This window comes from Cuculus canorus, chromosome 2 (genome assembly GCF_017976375.1).
Source record: "Cuculus canorus isolate bCucCan1 chromosome 2, bCucCan1.pri, whole genome shotgun sequence".
In the NCBI taxonomy this organism is placed as follows: Eukaryota; Metazoa; Chordata; class Aves; order Cuculiformes; family Cuculidae; genus Cuculus; species Cuculus canorus.
The window spans coordinates 95,595,030-95,620,542 of record NC_071402.1 but is presented as its reverse complement, the minus strand read 5'-3'; the positions used below and the strand labels follow the sequence as shown (position 1 = coordinate 95,620,542).

The 25,513-nt window shown below is 38.6% G+C and overlaps 1 protein-coding gene across 4 annotated transcripts in view; it reads right to left on the bottom strand.

Moving 5' to 3' along the window:
• The window catches only part of RANBP9 (RAN binding protein 9), a 40,895-nt gene extending 15,723 nt beyond the window's left edge, over positions 1–25,172 (bottom strand). For 2 of the 4 annotated variants that reach the window (XM_054057508.1, XM_054057509.1), the window contains exons 1-4: positions 24,734–25,171; positions 15,900–16,011; positions 4,397–4,449; positions 2,293–2,460 (exon numbers count right to left, since the gene is read on the bottom strand). In XM_054057508.1, coding sequence (XP_053913483.1) covers positions 2,293–2,460; positions 4,397–4,449; positions 15,900–16,011; positions 24,734–25,031 — 631 coding nt within the window. In that variant the 5' untranslated portion in view covers positions 25,032–25,171. Of the gene's footprint in view, positions 1–2,292; positions 2,461–4,396; positions 4,450–15,899; positions 16,012–24,733 lie in introns of all 4 variants that reach the window. The other 2 variants (XM_054057510.1, XM_009564195.2) reach the window with 2 other exon arrangements.
• Between the last annotated feature and the right edge of the window lie 341 nt (positions 25,173–25,513).

Below are 25,513 nucleotides of genomic sequence, written 5' to 3'. Positions count from 1 at the left end.
GATCTATGCAGGGATAGGAGTAAAACTAGATGATCCTTGTTGGGTCCCTTTCAACTTAGGACATTCTGATCCTAAAACAAAGCTTTTAACCTTTTGTCCTCAATTCCACTCCTGTTTTCCATCTCTATTCTTCAAGACTTCAAAGCATAAGAGCATCTGGATTCCTTTCTTCCATCTTTGATACAACAGAATGACGTATAGAGTGAATCTGCTTCTTACCGTCACATCTCAAAGCTATCATTTTATTTATTACCTGTTTACACTAACTTTTTCTAAGCTATGATTACTTCCTCTGTTTGGCACATTTTGACATACAGCTCGCCCTTTTCCAAAATAACAATGGCAAGATAGATAAATGATAGCTGATGACCGAGTGATAACAGATACTGCGGGTTTTGTTCTCTTTTTTAAACCAGGATTTCACACTTACATAAATAGTTGCTTAGCCCTTCTTGTAGTATCAAATCCCAGGCTAAGCCAGAGATTTCCAATATTCTAGACTGCATCCGTGGCCCAGAGAAGAAACATAAATGTCCTCCAAGTCACAATCGTATAAAAATTCCAGACAAGTAGGAGCAAGACTCAGCAAGACAGCCAAGAATTCAAATTTCTTTGTCCCCTGAACACAGAATCAGTCTTCCTCTGCCAGAAATGCAAGCTAGCAAAGCCCACAACAGCAGAACAGCTGTCAGGTTTCCTTCTGAAATATATAAAGTGTTTATCAAACTCTGTCTATTGACAGATGACGTTTTACTAGCCTCTCCTCACCTATGCCATTCTGTTATCCTCTTTAAACAGATTTTAATCACTTGGAGTACTGTTCCCACTCTTGGACTAATTCAGTCTGCTCTAAGAAAAAGAAGGTTCTGCTCCTCCCTTCCTAGCTCTTCCATACACGTGACTATAAGTGCAGTCAGGAAACCAGTGTCTCTTTAGTTGATCAACAACCTGATCCAACTTACCTGCAGGCACAGTTACAAGTCCCCAAAAGAGAATGAGGTAAGACCACCTTTGTCAGCTTTAACCCAGTTAAAGATCAGGGTAAACACAACATGAGCTTGTTATCTTCCATTTTGACAGATATCCTGAAACAGCCCCCAACGAAACAACTACACTATGCGTGGTTCAAGTGTCTCACTGCCACAGGTGCCAAGGTATTAAGTCCAAGTATATAGACTCATTCAATTTACAAGAAACATTAAATCATGATAGAATAAAACCACAGAAGTGATTACTTGGAATTGACCTCTGGAGGAATCCAAGCCCTGCTCTGAGTATGGGCAGGAAAATTCCAAAGTTAGCACTGTTTGCTCAGGGCCTAAGCAAACAAATGGGCAGCCTTGTTCTGAGAGACAAAGAATTTAAACCATGTCCTTCCCGTTACTACTTTCCAAACCTTCCTCATATTTGGCAATGTAAGAATATAAAACAGTGACTTCAGAAGTCCTTATCTCAATAACCTCTTACTTTGTGTCAAGCAAGCCTCTCTTTATCACATTTCTAGTCATGACAAAAGCCTTATTTCTTCTTTCAGAGATTTATCCCTTGAAACTTCTTACTTCCCTCAGCACAATTCCAGGATGTCTTCCCCAGCTCTTGCTCTCTCCTTAAAGCAGGAAGTAAATTTTTTTTTTTCCTTTCACTCTGTATCTTTACTCATTAAATTGCACAAAGTAACTGAATTAAATATATTACATCAAAAAAATAAAGTCATCAGCTCCTACCACTTTCAAACTCAAAAATCATCTTACAGTGTTGCAGAGAACTAAAATTTACCACAAGAATTTAATGGGCTTAATTTTAGCACAACTTGTATAATTCATGGCTCTAGTCCAACTATACATGACTCCAGACTGGGAATCCAAAAGACAGTGTTCTAGAACATATGTTCAAAATAACACCCATCCAACGTAAGGTTTTAGTGAAGGCTAGGTGTCCCCCATACAGCAGCAATGAATTTTAGCTATACACATCCGCCATTTTTCCAATTCTTTTATCGTTTATTACCTTATAATATAAGGTATAAGAATCAAGTATTATTTGTGGATTTAGGAGTAGAGTTCATAAATGTAGGTCCTGTGGAATGAGATGCTACAACATATCCTTCCAATTTCACGTGGAAAGTTAATGCAAATGGCATAAGAAATTATTCCTCCCAAAGGTTTAAATAATTCATAGATTATGCGAGTACTGAAAGTATTCAAACACTTTGCTCCTGACATGAAGAGAGTTTCAGATTTACAACAGACTTACAGACGTAATGTTATCATTAAAGATAACATTTCTCCATACCCAAGCTGTGTCCGTTCTTTGTGTAGAAACAGGTATTATTGATAAGGTTAACACAACAACCAATGACATCGCCTGTAGTAAATGTTGGGCCATAGGGTTGTCCAGTTCCAGAGGAACAGAATGAATGTCCATCATCTCCATGGTAACCATACGAATGTTTATCCCAACCTAGAGAACAAAAGCATTTGGAATTTGTTTCCTTTATCGTGAAATAATGGCAAGACTATACAAAGTTAGTAAATTCTAACCAAGTTAATATGATTAATTACTACGCTCAGTTTTGTGATTTCTAAGATTTCTTATCTAATAAACAAATCTGTTTCATTTAAAAAACCAACTACTTCTTTTATGAAAATGGGTGAACAGGTAGTTCAATTTGTAGTGCATAACAGGTAATATAAATTCAGATAAAACATTCTTCTCTTTAAATGAACACGCTATCAACACCAAAAATATTTTCAGCAACAATGTTTAAATTTGAAAAGCTATATGCAGATTTGACATGTCCCAATAAAGCAGTAAAGATTCTCCTGTTGTCTGTTTCATTTTACAAAACTATTGCTACCATATGTCATAATCAAATACTTCCTGGCTAAAACCCAAACATGCATCTCTTGGGAAACACATTTCTACTCCTGATTATTCTCAATGACTATCCAGCAGCAAGCAGTCTGCATAATAGCAGAATCTCCAGACTATAATGTCACTATCTTTGCTGCCCCTAAAAATTAAAAAAAAAAAAAAAAGGAAAAAAATTAACAATACAGGCGAAAGTCACAGTCAACAGCCAAATCATTACGTATGCAAATATGGTGCTAATTTTGCAGGTCAAGAAGCTGCAGAACCAGTTAAGAAGCTTCATATTGTTACACTAGTCAATGAAATTCACAGCAAGCAATTTTAGTCTGAGCTCATTTAAAAATACCTGTCCATCCTTTCAACAATTCAATACTCAATAAAAACACACAGAAAAGGAGCAAACTTTCAGGCACCATAAAATCTTCCTAACAGATCTATTAAATGCCTATTCAAAATAATACAGAGCATGATCTTTAAAACAAATTCCCGAATTGCATATATATATATATATATACATACATATATACACACATACGTCCACATTCTCACTAGAATAATTTACACTGACAACTCAAATTATTTTTAGAGTGTAAAACTTTGTGGATTTACTCTTCCACCAGGCTGCTGCCTAACATTTTTATTTGAAAGTATTTTCCACGCTTAGACCCCTAATCTGTAGGACTGGTATCTTCAGCTGGCACCAGGTTAAGCATCTCTCAGTACATTAAATACGCCCAATTACTGCAGTTACATTACTGCAGTTACATTGATTAGTACTATCTTCGATAATTATTTGCAATGCAACTTAATTCATACTCAAAATACACTTAATGTCACCCACTAATAATTCATCTACCAGACATCTACCTCTACCAGAACAAAGTTAACAACAAGAGAAGGAGTACAGATACTTTAAGGTCAATTCAACATGATTTTATACCTGGCTTATAGTAACAATTTAAAAAAATTAAGAGTTTTTTGTTTTTTTATTTTTATTTTACAATTAAAGAATTTCTTTAAATATTATACAGAGATACTGAAGACAACAAGACAGTGCCCTTGACTATGCAAGTAGATGCAACAGTCAAGACTTAAAACTATGCTACACATCCTTACTGTTAAGGATGGAAAGGTAATGGTACAGAAGTAACAGCAGGAGATCTCACTCTATAACTGACAAAGTTTTTATCATAGCAGCTCATGCTTACTGCTAGAAATTCTGTTTAGAGAACAAGGAAATCTATAGCTTCATTTTTATCAGGAAACACGATGAGAATTTTAAGATTTATCTGTATTCTAAAAAAGTATAAATAACCCTAAGAGTTGGGGGAATTAGTACAGGAGCAAATGTACAATAAAAGCTAAAATTTAGCTGCAAGCTTTACATAATTCATATAACAGATACAACACAGAGACGTCATGCTATGCTGTTGCTTACCAGTACCTTCCCAACAAGGTCAAATATATCTAAAAAAACACAATTAGCTAATGTAACTTACGAAACATTATAAATACTGAAACATACCTGGTAGCCTGTTCATGTTCACACCCTGTGCTGACAGCCCGATTCCCATGTAACTGCAGAAGCGAAAGAAAGAAGAAATTAATCTGTCTTTCACAAGAATACATACACATGTGCGATATTGCCAAGAAACATTGTGCTGATTTAATCATACATGAATCAAGCTGCCAAGAATTCATTCAACGGTGGCACAACAGTAAGGGAGTTGAAAACTAATTCATAGCTTATATGGTTTACTGGAAACAGATTCTGTCCCTTCAAATGGTAAAGGCAACCTTCTTCTCTTTTAAGCATTCTTGGTTATCGATGGAGAACACCGGTATTAGCCATAAATTTAAAATATCAATGAAGAAAGCCAAAGGCCATGTCTTATTTTGAAAGCAGGGGCAAAGCTAAACACATACTAACTTAATCACCTTCAACATACCTAATCATGTTTCGCAGAAAATCTGGAATGAGTAGTTTTATAAAATACATGAAAAACTGTTTATTATTTCAACAGCAAAAATGCGTCCTTGTACAGCACTTATGGAAAGATCACACTGAAACACTGAAGGCCTGGATCATTGAGCAGAATGCCATCTTGAGATATTTACCAGCAAAGTTACTTAGCTCTTGGCAAACTAAAGAGGGAAAATATCTTAACTGTGCTAATCAGTAATCTTAAGTCTAAACAAGTTATTACTAAGTCAATAAAGTCCAAAAGTCAGCTTTACAAAAAGCAGTTTTAATCAAGTCTGTGTCCAGTACAATTGTTAACAACTAAATAGCAAATACTGGAAATTTTAAATGAATAATCACCCTATGCCCAAATGACAGTATTTGAAATCTGTAAAAACAATTTTGCTTCTGTTTCTTAAGCAGAAGTCATTTCATGACCAACACAATGGAAATCAAAAATCAGCATATCAAAAAGCTAGGCTTTCACCATTTCCCCCCCTGCCCAAAATAAACCAACTCCCCCATCGACTAAAGAAAGTATCAAAAAAATGACCCAAATCTAACATTTCCTAGTTTAGCAAAATATTCAAATATTTTTGGTCCTGGTTCAAATTAGAACCTCCTCTGATAATTTCTAACGTTTGATACCATCTTCCTCTCCTGCCAACATACTAGCATGAAATGGAACCTCAGAACCATGCATAGCAGATATTAGGTTTCGAGCTGAAGTGAAGGGCAACAATCAAAAGGATTAGTCTTTGCTGCACTGCTAATTATATTACTGAGGCACCACTGTAACAGCAGAGTCAATGAAACAATTACAGATGAAAGCAACAAGTGGAAACCCCTTGATTTTGTCTTAAATAATAAAGGCAGAATTGTTATTAGCATAGTCTGGAGTTTGATGCATGAAAGATTCTCACGTAACGACTGAAAATCTGTTACTGTAGAGTCTCCTGTTAAGGAGAATTTATTTAAGAAATCTACATTTAAAAATACTTTTAAAGAACAAATAACTCCACTGACTGCAAACACCCTTTCAAAGTGAGTCATAATAAAAACCTCTTTATCCCAACCAAAGTTTCTTTTCAGTGTTCTTACAGAATCAAGACATAAGTTACACAAAAATGTTAAATACTAGACAGAGAATAATCACTTGGGTAACATTTTGGTACCTCCTGTTTTTTCTCCCTTAGGTATCACATCTTCTAAGCCTTCTCTTTTAACTCAGTAACATTCATAAACATGCACCCACTGTACTTAATATAGCTGGGAACAAGGACTCTTTACCCACTGGCAACGTCTAGAAAGCACTAGGCACTGACATCTGAGTAAGACGGCAGATGTTCAACAGTACATATTTTTCCCTGAGATTCACTTTTAACTATTTGGACTGTTAACACTGTTTTATCAGGAAGAAGGTGGTATTAACAGAAACCCAGATAAAATTAGATTAAACATTTCAAACAATTAACATATTCACTATAGACATCTTTCACAATGAAAAAGCAATGGCTACATTTTGCGGACTAGAAGTGAGCAAAATTAAGGCTCATCAAATAAACTAATCTGCCTTTTGTTACAGTTGATGGATAGCTAATCCCACGTTAAACTAGATACAGCACACTATCAACTGAGGCAGAAAACAGTACCATGCCATTTAGGTTTTAGATGCTCTAAAATTCACCAGCAGGAGATGTATTTATGCCAAACCAGTATGTGTAATAATTTTTTTGCCTGGCACCTGTAAGCTTCATAGGCTTAAAAACTTTTTTGTTTAGTTTTTAATGAAGCTTAGCCCATATTTAGATCCAGAGTCACTGTCTGCAAAAAGACTTGCTTCAGTGCTAGGAATTACATAAACTGTCCTCCTGCATGCATCCTGAAGGTTCACATATCACGCGTCTCGGAATCAGGAGGAAAAACAACAGCAGACCTACGTATTTAAGTTTTTGTCCCTTATTCTACAATAAAAATGCAGGTCAGCACAACAAACAGATATGCTAGCACCCAGGTGAAATGCAAGTCCAGACTGTTCTCAGTCAGTTCATGATGCATTTCCTGCTGAGGTGTCACATGAATGGGTTTGGTCAAGGAGAGCGCCACAGACAGGAAGAACAGGTCCCCTTATAGTACGTCATGCTGTAACAGCAGCCCTGGGCAAACAGAAGTGTCAGCACCAGGAAGCAGCACACTTGCTCCAACACGTAGCACCTTCCAAAAATGAACATGACACAGCATGATTTGAGAGACCAGAGAGGTGAATAATGGTGTGGTTCTTACGCCGCCTCCCCTCATCACTTGCATCTGCACTTGCAGATGGTGCCTCCACCTCAGCTCTTCACCCTGTAAACATCCCTGGCTGCTGCAGTGGGAAGACCACTTGCCTAGGTAGACAGTAACCTGGGTTCCTATCTATTAATAAGCCCCTCTCTCTAAGCACTTTGGTCCCACTGGTTGCTACTCATCACCTTATTAAAGTGCTCAGGTATAAAAGGAGGCCACAAAGTTACAAACATCATGTAAAACTGCTCCTGGAATAGATGAAATCCACCCATGAGAGACTGAACTAAGAGACTACAGCTGAAAACCAATTTGAAGTGCAGCCAATTAGTATTAAGGACCAAGACAGCAATCACATCTTACATACTCTTTAATTTTTCATTTCAAATTGTATTTATTCTTGTTCCAGGTAACTAAAGATATAGATTACCATTTTACCATCTCATCACATCTTCTAGTTCATATTCCAACTGCAAGTCATGTAGAAATTTTTAGGAATACTACAGAGCTGTGAAGTTTAAAATTTGCTGAGGATTCAGCTTTTTGCCACAAACCAGAAGAAAAGTAAATGTCAAAAACCCAGGTACTGTAACACCTATTTTTTTCCCCACTAACAGAATGAAAAGCCTGGGCTTCTCTTCACTGAAATGTATAACAAACAAGCAGCAAGCTCACAATAACTATTTTCTCCTCAAATATCTTTTCAGTCAAAGAGCTAAATTCACATTTCTGCTGGAGCCTTATCGTTTCTACTTGGATGCCTGAATAGAATAAGTGTGAGAAATAAAAAAACCAGAACCAAATTGCAGGAAAAAATAGCGATAAGAGATGGTACAGAACTGAAGACTGCTAAAACGTAAGGAAAAAGAAAAACCCCAGCAGTTCACATAGAAGATATACTATTCTTATTTTTGTTAGAAAGTGTTCTGTTAGATTTTTTTAGCCAGTGTATTGAAGGTGTATGGAAGATCTTTCAATATATGCAAGCTGATAATAATCAGAATTCAGGTTAATTATATACTATCCCACCATTCCATCAAGAGGAATGCAAGATCTCAAAAACTATGCCAAATCACAGGTACATCAGAAAGCTTACTAGCGGCTGAAGATAAATTTTAATACTAAACAACCACTTTTCTAGTTAAAAACAAACTAATAAACATTCCATACTGTATTTGTAAAGACAAGTAAAATAATTTAGCATACCTTAAGTTACAAAAAAACAATAGCCTTCCTACTATACAGATTTCATTAGCAACCCGTAACCTGCAAGAGTCAAATTCCTCCTGACTTTCACTGTGTCCACATGTCCTGTTAAAGACAGCATAACCTGGAGAACTGCTACATTATGCTTCAAAATCTAAGTCGTTTTAGTGATGTGAAAGTAAATAATCAAGCTGGTATCTAACATGCTATAAAGAAAGCACCTTCAACAATATGGTGTTAAAACCTAAGTTACCATAGTATCTGTTAGGGACCTAAGCCCAAGCACTAGCAGATGTTTACACCCACAAATAAGGCAACTGAAAACACCTTATGCCTTATCCATCAAATGCACTGACTACTATGAAAAGCACAGTTAACACTCTGAAAAAAGGACAAATGTAGGCTATGACAGGTGCAGTTTGTTTTACTATTAAGTTTGTATCTTAGAAAAGGGTACAAGTAGAAAAAACCTCCAACATCTGTAAAGATCTTAAGACCAAACAATCTTCTAAGAGGCCTTTGCAACTGACTGACTTGCACGGACATAAGAAGTTGGAATAATGCTCTCCTATAGTTTTCTACACTGTCTTCGCTGACACCATAAGGTCAGAAATACAGCACTCTAAAAATGTGTTGAATTTTCACCTTTAACATAGTTATAGTTACTCTTCATTAATTTTTTGTAGGAATACGCTAATTCGAGATTCTTATTGTCTGCACAATCACAATAAGAAATGAGCTGTTAAATTTTTTCTCCATTTAAATGTTTCAAAATATGCCACAGAGAGTTTGAGTCTTTCATTTCAAATTGAAAACAAGTTTAATTTTATGGAACGTTTCCAAGGAAACGGTATTTGGAACATGATAAACCCAGGTTTCAGATTAATCCAGTTCTACATTGGGAGGGGTGGGGAAGTCAGATACGCATCTTGCATAGTGCTTGAAACTGTTATTCCTGTAACATTTTGCGTCTGAATCCCATAATGTTCCTAGGAAGACTCTCATTTACTGACATCCCTCTCATTTTCTGAGGCTACTGTCTTCTGACATTTTTCTGTAAGGACTAAAGCCTTTTTTGGGATCATACTGTCAGAAAAGAACAGTCGCACAGACAATAACATAATGCAAGTTCAGGCTGCAGTAAGTTTATAATCTATACACTATATTTATGTGAATAAACCTCATAAGAAAGAAAACTTAAAAGATTTTGCAAGGAGCTGGGAATAAGAAATTAAATATATTCTTTCGATTTTCTTTTAAACTAGAACCTTCATTTCTAGAAAACATCAACAAAGATATAAAACTCTCTTGTTCCAGTTCCATATATTTCTGACCATTAAAACTCAAACTTCAAATAATCTGCTTACACATTTAGATGCTGTTCATTTCTCTCTAATGGCTAGTCTCCTACATTCAAGTAAAAACTGCTACAATTTAAGGAAAGATACACTTGCTGATTCATTATGCAATTTCTTCTTGCAGCTGCTACAATTCAAATGAAGGCTCTAAGGCAAGAAAGCTACTTCAGATGTTATCAGATTCTACTCTATACACAAGTGCTCTGCTAATAATGCTGCAAGCCATACTCACACACAAGTAAAGAGTGAGTGAAGTTTGCATAGTGTTGTAACAAACAACTGCTGAGGTCATAGCAGAGCTATAAAAATAGGTCTTAAGACTGCACAAAGTTTTTACATTAGATTAGTAGGTATACAAAGCAAATGCGAACAGAACAGCAACTGACAATGTTCTCTGTTTTGTTTACCAGTTTACACTTCTGTTGTGAACAAGAAAATAGGTATGCTAGATGCTAAAGGAAAGGACAACTTACTGCAACAGAAAAAAAATTGCAATAAAAAATGCAGGGCTTCTCTTTCAAGAGTTACACAAATATGCTCTAGAAGACAACAAAGCATTTGTATTTCACAAGCACCACTCAAATGCGTTAAACTAGCTCAGGCCAAACCATAAGCATGGGAGTCATGAAAACTCAAACTGAAGTCTCATGGTATTTGTACGTTTTGGATAGTTTTTCCTTTTTTATTTCTTCACCCACTTCATCATATACACATATACTACAAGACACTGCCAAAACAACAAATGACTGACTGTATAGGCAGTGTTATAAAAAAACCATAATCCAACAGGCATCTAAAACCTTATTAACACTGCCTTACCAAAAGGCATACCGATTACTTGCAGGAGTTGCTGTAGTAACATTTTATTCTAGTGCAGAATGTTTAGCAGAACTTAAATGTGCAACATAAAGCACGCCCATGAAGATCTGCATCAGTACAACCACACCAAAGACTAAACAACCATGCTCACAGAAGTGTAAGCTAAAGGCTGCCACCTAAAAGACTAAAGCTCTTTCTAAACTTGGCTATCATTTTTTTTTCTCCTAAATGGATCACCACTTCCAATGCTTGTTGCTATTCCTTTTTTTATTTTTTTTTCCCCTCTCCCCCCCAACAAAGCACATCTACTTAAAGGATTTTGCACTTCAAGCATATATCTTCTTCAGCTGGTCTAAAGCACTACAGACTGTGCATATGTAAATGCCATTACTATCACTTGACCATTGCTAGTAATTGCATTTACAAATTAATGAATAAGATAGACTGGACAGAAACTCAAGACACCAAAGACAAAGGCATTTTCCCCCAAAGTTCATTATCCCCAAGAAAGAAACACACAATAAGTCTCTCCTCACGAAAGAATCAAAAAGTTGTATTTAAACTAAAACTAAGTGGGCATAAGCTGACACTATGACCAAAAGTAGCATCCTGACCTTCCTGGGCCCAGGTGTTTGTTTCTGCCCCGAGTTCCCCTCTCCTTTGCTGTCATAGCTACTCATGAAGCAATACAAACAGCCACACTGGGGAACAGACCTGCCTGGTAACTAACTCACTCTTGAGTTCACCTTTAGGAGAATGAGCTACCCAGTCAGGTTTACTGTGAAGCTGACATAAACAGTCACGAGCTGTGACAAGAGAAGCAAAATCAGTGAGTGTTCAGAGACTGCTTTTCCTCTTGGACATACTACAGTATGAAATGAGAATTGGAAACATTAAAAAACTATTGCCCTGACTGGAAATGAAGAGATACATTACAAGAACCAACAAGCCCAAGACTGAAATTCACACAGAAAAGGACAATCACTCAGTAAATCACACACACATAAGGTGTTTATAACATAAAATAATGGAACAGTATTATATTTTGCTTCTGAAGGCCAGGTACCCAGTGGGTACCATTGATAGCCTCTTGGAAAACAGAGCTGGACTATGCTTATGCCCAGTACAAGCTGCCAGAGTACAACCTATGGTTACAGCGAAGTTCCCAGTCTCTCAACTAAAAGAGATTATAGATGACTCTTCACCATTAAAGGATGCCTGAAACAACAGCACAAAGCTATCAGGCTTCTACCTGACAAATTATAACAGTGTCATGCAAGTGTCTTTAGTTGTGTAAAAGACGGAAAGGTTAACTGGTATCTATAATAAAATATTAACCATGGGGCTGCAAGGCAGATGCATTACCGCTTTACACAAAGCCAGCGGACCTAAATATGTAAAAGACTAGAGCAACTGAACTCAGTAAAAAGCAGCAAAAGAAAACTGAAATAAAGATTTGAGAGAGACTGAGAAATATCTCACTTGGATACACCTAAGAGAATGGCCACCATGGTGATAATTTAGAGACTAAGGCTTACATTTCCAATCCACAAGAACAGGTCCACAGGACTTAGCATGCTCTTGTTCACTCCCCTTCCTTAACAGCCAATCTGGTTTGCCTTAATTAAGCTCCTATTCTATAAACTAAGATGAAACTAAAACAAGAGAGTTGTATGCAAAAGGCAACACAATGCCCATCTCATTTCTTCGAGTGCTGTATTAAGGAATTACAGAATAAAAGTTTCTGGTTCTCTGATAGATCAATTACCAATGAAAAGTGTTTATAGCTTATAAAGGTTTAATTTACAGCTACAACTGTATAGCTTCCCTAATCACATCAGAATTTTTCACGGTACACGCTGCAATACTCTTTTTAACTGACACATATGTATTTATTTATTTTTAAATTAACTGAGATAATAGAGATTCAGACATAATTTATTGCAGTTAATACTCTTTTTCCTACCATGCTTTCTAATCATCACCTCTGTACGCTTCCCCATATTTACAACCATTACCCATCTGGTGTTATCATCTCCAAATCACTCACATCACTGTCCACAATGTTCTACATGAAGCCAAACAAAATAAACCAAAAGAGTATAAAAGGAGAATGTAAATAAACAGAAGTCCTCAGGCTGCAAAAGGAGATGTGAAATTAAGGAAGAAAACCAAAGAAATAATGAAAATTGGAAAAATTTAATATTTACAGAGAAACATGACAGTCGGGTAGCACTTTTAACAAGAATTTAAAAATATTTAAGATAATTATTTCACATTTGTACTGTAGCAGCACATTAAAAAAAAACTTAGGATTCATCCTGCCAAACAAATACCAAGACATGATATTTCAACTTTATAAACCTTAACTCTCACTTCCCTTTTCCTCATCTGTTGCCATCAGTTGCTGCATGCCACTATCGCCTCTCATTCAGGTATCAAAAAGCAAGTTCACTCTTCATCTGCTCTGCAACACCAACCTCCATATCAATTTCTTACTTCCTAGTTAGCTGGCTTTCATGCTTTCTTTAATGTCTCCATAATGCCTACAAATTGATCATGATGAACATCTCCAAAATTAAATTATTACGCACCTTCAAATTTCTACTCAAGACTGTTACCCCACAAATACATAAAGAATTTGATGACCTAGGTCACCAACGTGACAAAACCAATGCTGTTCTCACAGACAGTTATGACAAGCCATACTGGGAGCCATGCCACATCTACATCCTATATTAAAACGGGCTGTGCTCCTTTAGAGAAGAATAATCATGGTGACTGCCCAGCAATTTTGAGATACTCAAGATAATATTCCAGCAGCAGTGCCACCAAGTGCTATACTATCACAAAAAATAAACCTCCTAGAATAGGTTTAAGCAAAAAGGTTTTGATGATTTGAGGGAAGTCAGGCTAAGTAAAGTGTACAAGCAAGAATGCTGTTAGACTTGCCCATATAACACATTACATGGACTAAATACTTTTAGATTAGTTTATTAATAGTAAAACTCACAACCAAAAGGAACCTCAAATATACACCATTAAATTATTTATTGACACTTACGAAATTTGAAAGCTGTACTTCAGCTAGCAGATAGATATCTGCATTGCCTCGGGTAGTCTAGGATTTATTTTGAACAGTACTATAAAAAACAGCTATAGTGCTCACCTCAGGCCTTGGGAATAGATGATTTTGCAACAGTAAGGTGTTTTAACCAATTGACCTTATTAGTTACATGCTGGTCCTCTACAGATACGGTCTTTCTAAACTCTGTTCCCATTACCAGACACCAAGTAAAGAAGAAAAAAACAAGTAAAAATGTACCTGGAGCAAGCCAGCTGCAAGAAAGAACTAATAACACTATCTGACATGAGCTGGATTCTATAGACCTACTTATATATCCCTGCATTTAATTCCCCAGTTTACTTATTACAGAAGAATGTATTACTTTGAGAACAGCACAACATTGAACCATAAGAAATTCACCCTGCATCAAGTCAAAGGCCTCTTGGGCCTGAAAACAGAGATACATCGCAGCCAGTGAGGCTCCACATATTGACTACTGCTCTTTACCAGCTAAGCTACATTTGACTCTGGTTCTGTGCACAGTATTCCCCCAGCACCTATGCTACCTCATACAATTAAAAAAAATAACGTTTCATCTCTATGCAGCTAACGTTTCATAAAGTGACACTAAAAGAAAGTCACAAGTCTGAAGCAAGGACAAGGCAGTATGTATAATCACTAACTAAAAAGTACCCCTCCAATTTTTTAAGAAATCTTAGGAGGCAGCCTACAAGTCTTAGCTATGTCAACCTCACAAATAACCATTTAAACTAGAAAACCTTGAAATGCTTTACTCAGGGCTGTTTTCTACTTCTGTAGTGGCCTACTAAATTAGAAATTACTACAAAGGGAAACAAAGAAGTCTAAGGTAAAGTGTTAGAGGAAATATGTAAAATGACATCCACACACATGGACACCTTTTGAAATCCATCGTTTCAAAAAAGCTAACTTCCAAACCAAGCAGGCTGAAATACATTTCAAGAATAGACATGTGCATCACTAGCAAATCACAATAAGAACCTCTTAATCAACAGCAGCAGAACAATTTTTAAAAATGTTTTAGAATAAAAATAACACAAAGTGTGTTCCTAAAATCGATAGCAAAACATTACTTGAAATACTAATTGATATCAGCTCACTATAAAAATAATTAGACCTTCATAGTGTGACAAAAGCAACTACACACATACATTTTTCACAGCAAAGAAACCTCCCAGACATAATTTTTGGCAACAGAACTGGTGACAAACTTATAAATGCTCCTACAAGGAAGCAGCAGTACCGAGAGGCTATTCTTTCAATATCTCTATACGATACTGTAAGAAACACAAAAAAGTTTGAATACTGTTTTATTTACAGAACACTGGGAACATGACAGAAACAGCAGCAAGACAAAGACAGAGGAACTGAATTTAATCTAAAGAGCTACAACACAAGTTCTTTTTTCTCAAGATTTGTTTTCACAGCAGGGCATAAGCATCCACAACCTGCTTGTGCAGTACCGAGGACAAACGACACTCAGTCTTCACTGGAACCTTGAAGCAGAACCACAGTCTATATTGCAGTATACTGGAAAGAAGTATTGCTTACGTACTCTTAAACTAGCAACACAATCAATACATCAGGATTAAAACACACCCTTTTCAAGGAAAGATGAAAAGGGATTAAAGTGGTCTGGCAAAGATTTCATTAGCACTTCAAGACTTTCCTGGGCAAGATTCCATCTGCTCCAGTAGACTTAAAAACATGGTATAACCTGTGCTTCAAGATATACACAATTCAGATGGATTCTGGGAAGCAGCAGTTGCCCTCACTCATCAACTCGTGTTCTTTCCACAGCGTGACAAATTCCCAGGCACCTATTCAGAATATTCCCCTTTAGTCTTATTACTGTTCAACAACAAGTAGCCTTAAGAATAGCTTTCCATTTTAGAATTGATATGACATCCATTAAAAGATTGAACTGAGAAGGCAAGTTGGCCTGCTGTACACCCTAAAAACTTTCTAAAAATTACATGATGTCTGTAAAGCCGTAAGTCAAAACCCAGCACCTTTAAAGGTAAGAGCAGGGTTAAACTATGGACATTCAAACCCTAACTTCTCTGTCAAGAAAAAGAGAAGATGCTATTACAGTATTTTTCATGTACAATGAATTGTGGAAAATAAATACAATAACAATTAAAACAAGCAAATATCAGAGTGCAACTTCTCATGAATATGGAAGTGGTAAAATACTAAAATAAGTTTTGAAACCAAAAATATCAGTTGACTGAAAGATGATATGAGACTGTATTTCAAGTAATAATTAATTAATAATGCACTCAATGCTTACCCATCTCTTCCCTTACTGACGATTTTAACTTCGAAATAGTATATGCCACAGGCTGCAGGTATAGGATGTGTAGCTCGTACAGAAGCAGCATCTTTTGGAGTTTTTCCGTGACCTGAAAAACAATTGCATTCAAAACAACAAAAATGTGTTTTAGATAATTACAGAAGATGTCTCAAAAGTATACATATCAACCACTCAAAACCGAAGACTTATATAACGACCAAACACCATATGATATTCTAACCTGCCTCATTTTTATACTGGTGTATTTTCTTCCAACAAAGTTTTCATTGCAGGCACTTGCATTGCAGTTAAGAATGTAATAAGATTTTTTGGGTATGCTATTCTAAAAGGTTCTACAATTATTTGAAGGGAAACTAGAACTAAGTTTCACCACAGTACATATTGATATAAGCCCACCTGTGTCCGAAAGAACTGTATGATTTCACAAATGTGTATGGCTTAATAATTTTTATAGACTGAAGCATGGTAGAGTTTAATCTAACGCCTAGTGCTTCTGAATCTTCGTTATTTAGGGTATTTTAATCCTAACGTCCTTCAGAATAAATATCTGTCATTATACAGAATGTACAAATTAGCATTCAGAAGATGGAAAAGAATTCTATTTTAGGTCAGTGCTAAACATTACAGCCTGCAACTGAGATAATACAACTCCTATCCCTTTTTCTTACAAGGGTCACTACATATCAGCTCTGCCACAAGAACGCTCAATGCTAGCTCTTGCCTACTCTAGGGATTTTCAACCTAAACTCAGGAGCCTCTTGGACTTCACTAAGACTAACTCTTCTAAATGGGTCACCCTCTTCACAGACCGTTTGTTTCAAAGACAACTTGGAAGCAGGCCTTTGGCGAGGTGACTTGTTTTGGCAGCATCCTGTTCAAGCAAGCTCAGTCTCTCCCAGACACATCAAAATCCCTCAATTATTGTGTGAAAGTTACACATGGGGTCACAGGGCACAGTTTAAAAATATAAAAACTAAAAACAAGAAAAAAAAAAAGAGAGCAAGGTGTATATTGGATCCTGGCAAGAGGTACTTCAATAAGATAGCTACCAAGAACAGATTGTCACAGTTCACACGGATCTCATGCCCACTCTCTGTGTGGATCTGAGGCATGATGAAAAGAGATGACTGTTTTGAGTGTGCTGTATGAATCGCTTGGGCTGCAGCACTCCAGCTGTCATCTCCAGCCTAGACAGGGAGGCCTACTGTACCTGCACAGCATTCAATCTGTGCATGCAAAAAAGAAAATTATAATACACTCCTTCCAGCGGGATTAACATTGGAATCATTGCTCAGGCACAGATTAATCACATCTCACGTGCAGCAAGTCAGGTCATAAAGCAAGGAAGAAACTGCAGGAAAATGACAGCATAGCATAAGCACCCAGAAAGATTGGGCACGGCTGACCTACACCACTGAACCTCTATCCACAGAGCCCTCTAGTGTAAACGTTGATAAAACAGTAAACACTTAGCCTGTAGAGCTAGCGCCAGCCATCTCCTACCAAACGGCACACACTCGGCCAAGGAGATTTCTCCCTTACACCACGGCTGCATTTGCATTCAAAACTTTGCTAACACAGCAGGAATTCTTTACTCACTGAGATTAGGTTTAATCCACAAAGTTTTTCTGATGTAACTAGTTCACCTCTGCATCTTACTACCTTAAGGCAACTATCTTAACATTCTGGGTGCAAATTCATTGCTGACTTCAATATGTCCTTTTATAAAGGACATTTTTTTTTTTTTTTACAAAGTACATTTACATTTTATAAAGATCCTTCAATCACCTCACATATTTTACAATATGAGGCTTATTACCCACCTTCTGCATCTTAATTTCACAAGTCTCATGTGAGGAAAACACAGTAATTTACTCTTCCATATAAGAGTATGACATAAGACAGCATGCATGTTTTATTGTTCATCACTTTTAAGTTATTTCCTCAGGCAGTGTCAACAAAGGTAATAACCAAGTACATATCCTTAGAACTTCCACAGATTTGGCTTGGTTCTCAAGTGCTGGTATCTCACTATCTAGCTGCTATGAATTAGATTATCGCTCCTAAGTATGCAGAAATCCTTCAGCTAAAAGGCACCCAAACTTTATGGGTAGAACATTAAATCCTGAGAGATCTCTTAAATTCAAATAACTCTGATTAAATGATGGAGGGGAGAGTGGAAGGAAAGATACTTTCTTTTCAAATATCCTGAAGTTTTTACTTTAAAATAGACTGCAAACAAGTTCCCTTGGTTACTCCATGCACTTGACAATCTGTGTAGTTTCAGTCTGAGTCAGTCTCCTTATTTGGGCATGTCTTCCACACAGAAGTAGTAGGAACCAGCCAAATATTATTGAAAATGTACATCTATTACCCAGCAGACTTTGTTTTGTGAAATCACAGCCTAAGTGTTTGGAAACAACACCAGTTTAAGGTATTCTTGGCACTTCTTCCTGAAACCAGTCCCCTTCTCCCAGCCCCTCCCAAATCCAGGCAGCTATCTGTAAGGACATACCATGAACCAGATTGATTAACTGATTGAGCTTTAAGAAATCTACCAGATTTTTTTAAGCAGCAGATCAGTTCCCTGATCCAGTTCACAACACAGTCACAAACAGCTGTCACCCTGCAAATAAGAGGTCGACAAAGGGGCAGAAGTAACAGGATACCTTATCAGTATTGCCAAACACTTCATGTGGTAAAGCAATATGCCTGGGGAAGTCTGTGCCCAAAACTACTTTAATCCCATTAAAACAGAAGACATACTAAAATTCAGAACTGCTGTCCTTACAGAATAATCTCCTATGAATCCCATTTTACTACTTGAGTACGCTGCTTTTATTTGCAGTTATATACAGTTATTATTTCTAACAGCAAATTCAACAGCATCAAGCAGTTAACGTACTTTCAAATATTCCAAATACCTCTACACTGTCTCAACACGCTAGCTGAGACTGCCAGTACTACCAAGCTACATTGGATTGCATTAGGAGTCAAGAGTTAGTAGTTATCAGACAGCTTTCAAACAGGAAAGAGGGTCTTTACAGCGCAGGTAGCTGAACTGCAAAATTTCTTACCAGAGGATATTAGAGATGCCAGTGTTTAAGTGGCTGCTGGGCAAGCTTCTAGAACACAAATTAATTGAGAAACTGTCTTCAACCCTGGATGTCCTTCAGCTAAAATGGCTGGAAACTGAGATGGGAAAATGCAGATATGCTACATATGCACAACATATTTTTAGATTTTTCTGTAGACGCTCACGGCCACTGTCATGGATGGGACACCGAGCTGGGTGGCCCATTAGCTTGACATTATATACTGCTGCCACGTTTTCTGGTAACCTGAATCCCCACTTCCTTGCTTGTGAATAAAAAGGAACTTTGACACCCAACTCTAAACTTCTGAATCAGAGGTTCCAAATGCCTGAAGTAGTTCATATGAACACAGCCCTACATTCCCTGAAACAGAACTCCTTTCATAGCTGCAAGTTACAGGTAAAGTATTTAAAAGAATACTTTTAATTTACGCATTATTTAACAGTAAAACTTATTCATTTGCAACATTAAAAAGAATTCTACAAACAGATACACTGGGCAGAGATGGGAAAACAGGTGTACAAAGCTTGAACTTTGCACTGTAAACCAGCTCATAGGTAAGTTCAAGTGTCAGAACTGTTTTTAATCGGGTTTTCACTAAAAGTGTTTAACTGTGAGTCAACTATGCTTAAGGAGTAAAGCTGTGTTCTTCTCTTTTAAGCAATCATTCACGCTACTCATTTTTCCTAAAAGTAGTCTTCAGTCCTTTAGCAAAATTAAATTGACATCAATCTAAATTTAAATTCCATCTACTTGAGAAAAGTAAATTCAGATAAAACCATCTTTGAAGAAACCATTTCAGCTTTCAAAAATACAATCTTTTAACTTTAAATCTAAAGCACATAATGCATATACACCAAATCCTCCAAACAAAGTCTATGGGAGTGTCTACCTAGACAAAAGTAAGCATGTTTATACCATTTAAATCCTTAAATGAAGTTTACATAAGCTGAAATGCAGTTATTTCCAACAGGTGTTCAATGACTTGCTCACCCTGCCAAAAATAAAATAATCAAGGCCTAATCTTCCCTTGAATTCATTAGGAAAGAGAATTTCACCAACACAAAAAACTAAAAAAAACACAGATTTTACTACAACTTTTTCTATAGTTTAAAAAAAGCAAGACAACTCAGCTACAAAGGTGTCCAAAGCAGGCACCCTGTACTGTACTTCAAGTGTTTTCTGCCAGAAAAATTGATACCATCCCTCTACCACTGAATGACAGCAGAAAACTATTACTACAGAATCCTCTTCGGCTTGTTATAGGAATTGGGATGCACAGATTGCACTGAAGAATAAAATATATTTTTTTTCATTTTGGCACTAGAGACAGTTCAAAGGCAACTGCATTGTAAATAGTGTCTGGCTAAGATTTCCTGGCCTGTGACACATTAGAGAAAGTTCACGCAATGGCAGCTTACTCAAAATTGCACAACTTTCCTCAGCTTTTTTTTGACAATTGTCACAAGACTAATTTAAGTGAAGTTACTACAGGACTTCCATGATTTTATCACTAATTAGTCTGTTTACCTAATTTGGTATATAGTTTTTCATAGTTACAATACGCCTTGAGTCTGTATTTTTATCCCCTTATACTACATGGTATAGGTTCTCATCTGCTGGAAACTGAACTTGTGTGTCTAGGGGAATGTTCATATCACAACCAGCATTTATGAAATCCGTTTTTCAACAGGATCCATGTGTTAATTCTGAATATTTTAGAAATATGTAGGAATACTTTTAAAGATGTCTTACCTTAATAGCTAGATATTTTGTGCAGTTACTACTGCTTTACACGTATCATACACTTGTCTGAACCCTTACTCCATCTTTGCCTACAGCCCACAGCTGTTAATCCTACAATTAAGTGAAATGACAATTTTTATTCTGATACTGTTTTTCATGTCTCCTTTACATAGAAATACCACGAAAAACAGTCACTAGGGCTTTCTATCAGCTTACACAGCTAACTGGCAGCAACACAGAAATGTTTGTCCATATTACAGTATCACTGATGCAACGCATGTGCATTTCATATACAGATTTTGACAAAGCTTGCTAATCAAGAGTCATAATTTTTAAAAGTATAAAAGAATAGCTCACTGCATAAAGAAATTAGCCTGTTCTGGTAAACAATACACCAGTCAATGCATCTTCCCTTCAACCCCCTTCCCACATGTGTTTTCTAAGTGACACTATGATTCAGAGAGATAAAACAAACCAACACTAACCCTCAGGTTTTGCTGACCCTCAACAAAATTTAAAGAGCTGTTATTCTGATGCTATGCTGTACTGTTTTCTTTAAGCCTCCACGCCGATCAATGCCTAGTTTTGTGGCAGTTTTGGTTTTTTAACCTATCTGTAGGATGCTTTCAGGTCCAGAAAGGCAGGACACAAAGCATCACAGCTGCAGTGGGTAAAAAGAGACATCCACCACAGCTCACATTTCCATACAAGTTCTCTACTGGTATGCATGGAAATTAAAGGAATATTCAAAATTACATGGAGGGGAACATCATTCCAATGAAACAAAAACATCACTGCATACAATATATCAGCACACAAACTATAAAGCTAGTTATATTAAAAAAGTACTTTGAAAGCTTTTACTCTGATTGTTCTCCCCATCCATTTTTTTTTTTTTCAGAGGCAAGTATCCCCAGCACATCCAGGGTGGAAGGAAAGCACTGATGTTTACCAGCTTCAGCCGCCAATCAGTCACAGACAGGAAGAAAGCATTCCAGAAAAACAGCTCTATAGCCAGAAATCTACAGAGATAGCAGAGAAAGCTTAATTAAGCATATAAGGTATCTGTACTAGAAAATTGTAATAACTGCTTTGATTACTGGCTTCTTTGCACAGACCTGTCTTCTCTCCCTTCCCTGAGCATTTTGGTCAAGAATACACCACTTATTTACCGATGCTCAATGTGTGATTCAAGTTTCATTTGAACAGAACCATGTACTATTTTTCCATGACCACTTAGATAACTTCAGAAGAATGGAAAGTGCCAGTATTCCACAAGAAAATACTTTAAATGCTTTGAGAATTCTATTTGCAATTGATTCATAGAAACAACATTTTACAGTGCTAAGCGGATTCTTTTTTGCTATCTTCCCTTTTTCTCCTCATTGAATCTCCTCATTTTTTTCACCTTTTATCATACTCTGAGGACTGAAGGATTGTGAAAAGCCAGCAGATGTTTTAGTTTGGTTTTTTTCCCACATCTCGGATAGGAATGCCCTGATACCATTCCCTCTTTAGGCCAGTTAGCAACTTGAGGTGCCAGGCTGATAACATATATGTGGGGCTGTCCTAATGGCCACCTTCATTAAATTACCAGGAAGAAAAGATGGGCCACTTAAGAGGCCATTCATTCCCATTTGCAGTTAAGAGAAAGAAAAGTGTGCCCATACTACATTGGCACTACTCCTCTTCACAATCTTAGAGCTAATACAGGAACTCTTCAATCTTCATCATTTACTACTATTTAAGAGCTACAGTAAAGGTATTTTATGATTATAACCTGCTAACCGTGCTTTATGGATTCAATTCTCATAAAGCATCCACAGTATTTCTTATGTTACCTTCAGAAACATGCAGAGACTCCTGCGATTTCTTTGAGATAATGTATTTCTTTTATTAACACTAATGCAAAGGAAAGAAGTGAGGAAAAGCCAGGATAGCACAAAGAAATCTTGAAAATACACTTCTGCAAGTTCCAGAAGTTCCATCTTTAAATCCTAGTCTGTGAGCCAAGAGTTGGTCAAAACAAAACAAATAAGCAGAAGGACTCCATGACCATAATGCTATGATCTTGTCAAGAAAAAAACACAAAACCTACACAAAACCCTCCACTACTAAACATCAGAAAATACAAAATGCTTCTAAAAATACAAGGTCATAAAAGACTGAACGAAAGCCAGGAAATTTAAAGTTGAGTATTAAATAACATGCCCTTAAATCACTCGGTGCCTCCCAAAAACCTGCTCTATAGTCATCAACTTCCTTTATTATTTTTCATGGCGCATTAAACTTTGCATTTTTAAAAGAGTGTTTTGTTTGTTATAATAAAGCTTCTCTATTAAGAAAAAGTCTTGAGAGTACATTTAATCCTTTCATGGCAGCCAAATCCTGCCATGTGTTTGTGTTGCCGTTTTCCTCCTCGGTTTAAACAGTAACACGTTTATCAAGATTTCACTTGAATTTCTCCACTGTAAACTTTGAGAAAGGGTAATTGCAAGGCTGTTTCCCCCCCCCCCCCAACGTTCATTTGACTACAGACTGACAAAAGATCCAGTTCTTCACAGCCAACTCAGAGGCGTTGTGCGTTCAAAATCACTTCGACTTTAGGACTTGGGCCTAGAACACCAGATGTGTCTGTGTTTTTTCAGGTCAGAGCACAGGCTTAGGTTTCCAGGTTTTACGACATTTCGTAACAATCAACATAAGTTTTTTCTTCTGTTGCCTTTGACCAATTTATACAAATGCATCCTTTGATTTTTACATTTTCTTTGAAAATCGGTAACTTTAACCATGAAACATCTAGGCACAAACTTATAAAACCACCTTTATTGATGTAAGCCCTATTGTCATTCCTTCCCTCAAACCACTCCGTGGTCAGTACAACAGACTATTACCAGTGACTTTAATTCCATTTTTCACAGTTTAAAAATAAACCGTGTTTTTCTCTGTGCTTTCCCCTCCCGTCATTTCCGTGTTTAATAGCTTAACGCTCGCTGCTCTTAACCCCGTTTAACCCTTGCTCTTCTCGAGAGAAAAAGCAGCCACTTCTTCTCTCGCTCATTTCCATAAACAGGACACGTCATACCCATTCTCCTTTATTCTCCTGCCTCAGACCCAAACATCTGGTGATACCTGGATCCACGGAGGAAGTCTGAGTTTACATAATGTCCACTCCAGAAGCACAAGGAGGCGGCTCCTTGTCCCCCCTCCCCCGCACCGCGACAGAAAGGGAGAAGAAGGAAGAAGGAAAAACAAAGCTCAAATAGGGCAAAACAAGACCCTTCTCTCCACGCTGAGGGCAGTGTAAAACCAAGAGCCCCTCCCTAGCTTTCCTGTAGCCCCCTTTAAGTACCGAAGGCTGCTCTAAGGTCTCCCTGGAGCCTTCTCCTCCCTAGGATGAACGACCCCAACTCCTTCAGCCTGTCCTCATAGCAGAGGTGCTCCAGCCCTCGGATCATCTTTGTGGCATCCTCTGGACACCTTCCAACACTTCCATATCCTTCCTAGATTAGACATATGGAAAAAATTGGTTTAGGGAGTGTTAGGAATGGTTGGACTCGATGATCCAATGGGTCCTTTCCAATCTTGTGATTCTGTGAAATTCTTCACTTTGAGGGTGGGGAGGCACTGGCCCAGGTTTCCCAGGGAAGCTCTGGATGCCCCATCCCTGGAGGTGCTCAAGGCCAAGTTGGATGCAGCTCTGAGCAACCTAGTCCGGTGTGAGGTGTCCCTGGTTGGAACCGGATGCTCTCTTTAAGGTCCCTCCCAACCCAAACCATTCTGTAATTCTGATGCTGGGGATTCCAGAGCCGGACACAGTGCTCCAGGTCCTCCACCACCCGTCCTCACTCGATGGTGGCCCCGGGGTGGGAAAACAAGAGTGGGGAAGATCGCGGGGAGGGGAGCGTGTTTTATTTCCTGTTATTGTCGCCGCCGAGCCCGCTGCCCGGCAGCGGGGCCGCCCCTCACCTTTGTAGTGCACCCGCAGGTTGTTCTGGGAGAGGCCGATGTAGCTGAATTTGTCCTTCGGACTCCAGGAGCGGGGCAGCGGCGTCTCCTGCTCGTCCACGGCCGGGTAGAGCCTCTTGAGGCGTCGCTTCAGCTCCTTCTCCTGCTCGTTGAGGGCCGGGTCCCCGTGCGGGAAAGGCGCGGGGGCGCTGCCGGCCGGGCCGGGCCCCGCGGCGGGGCCGGGCGGGGGCAGCAGGAGCGCGGCCGCGGGGCCGGCGGGGGGCGGCAGCGACGGCGGCTGCGGCTGCTGCCCGGACATCCCGGCTGAGGCCTCCTCTTCCTCGGCGCCTGTCGCCGCGACTGTCACCGGGGTCACCCACAACCGGAGCTTAGAAGGACGCGGGGGAGGGGGTTGACGAGGTGCAGCACCTCCGAAGTGCAGCGAGGAGAGCGGAGGAGCCGAGCGGAGCTGCGGGAGGGAGGGAGGGAGGGAGGGAGGGAGGAGGAGCGGCGGCGGCAGCGCCGCGCGCCAGGCGGAAGCGACGCGGGGGGAGGAGGGGGGGGGAGGAGGGGAAGGAGGAGGGAAAGGGGGAGGGGGGAGCGGCGCGCGCCAGGCGCCGCGGCTTTGCGAGCGAGAGCTCGGTCCTGGGCGCGCTCCCCCCACCTCGCGCTCGCGCCCGCGCTTCGCGGCTGTACTGTCCAACTAACCACCACGCGCCGTCGCGCGCCCCCGAGTCAGCTGAGCAACTCCGGCCCCGCCCACGCGCGGGGGGGGAAAGGGGGCGGAGCCTCTGGGGGCTG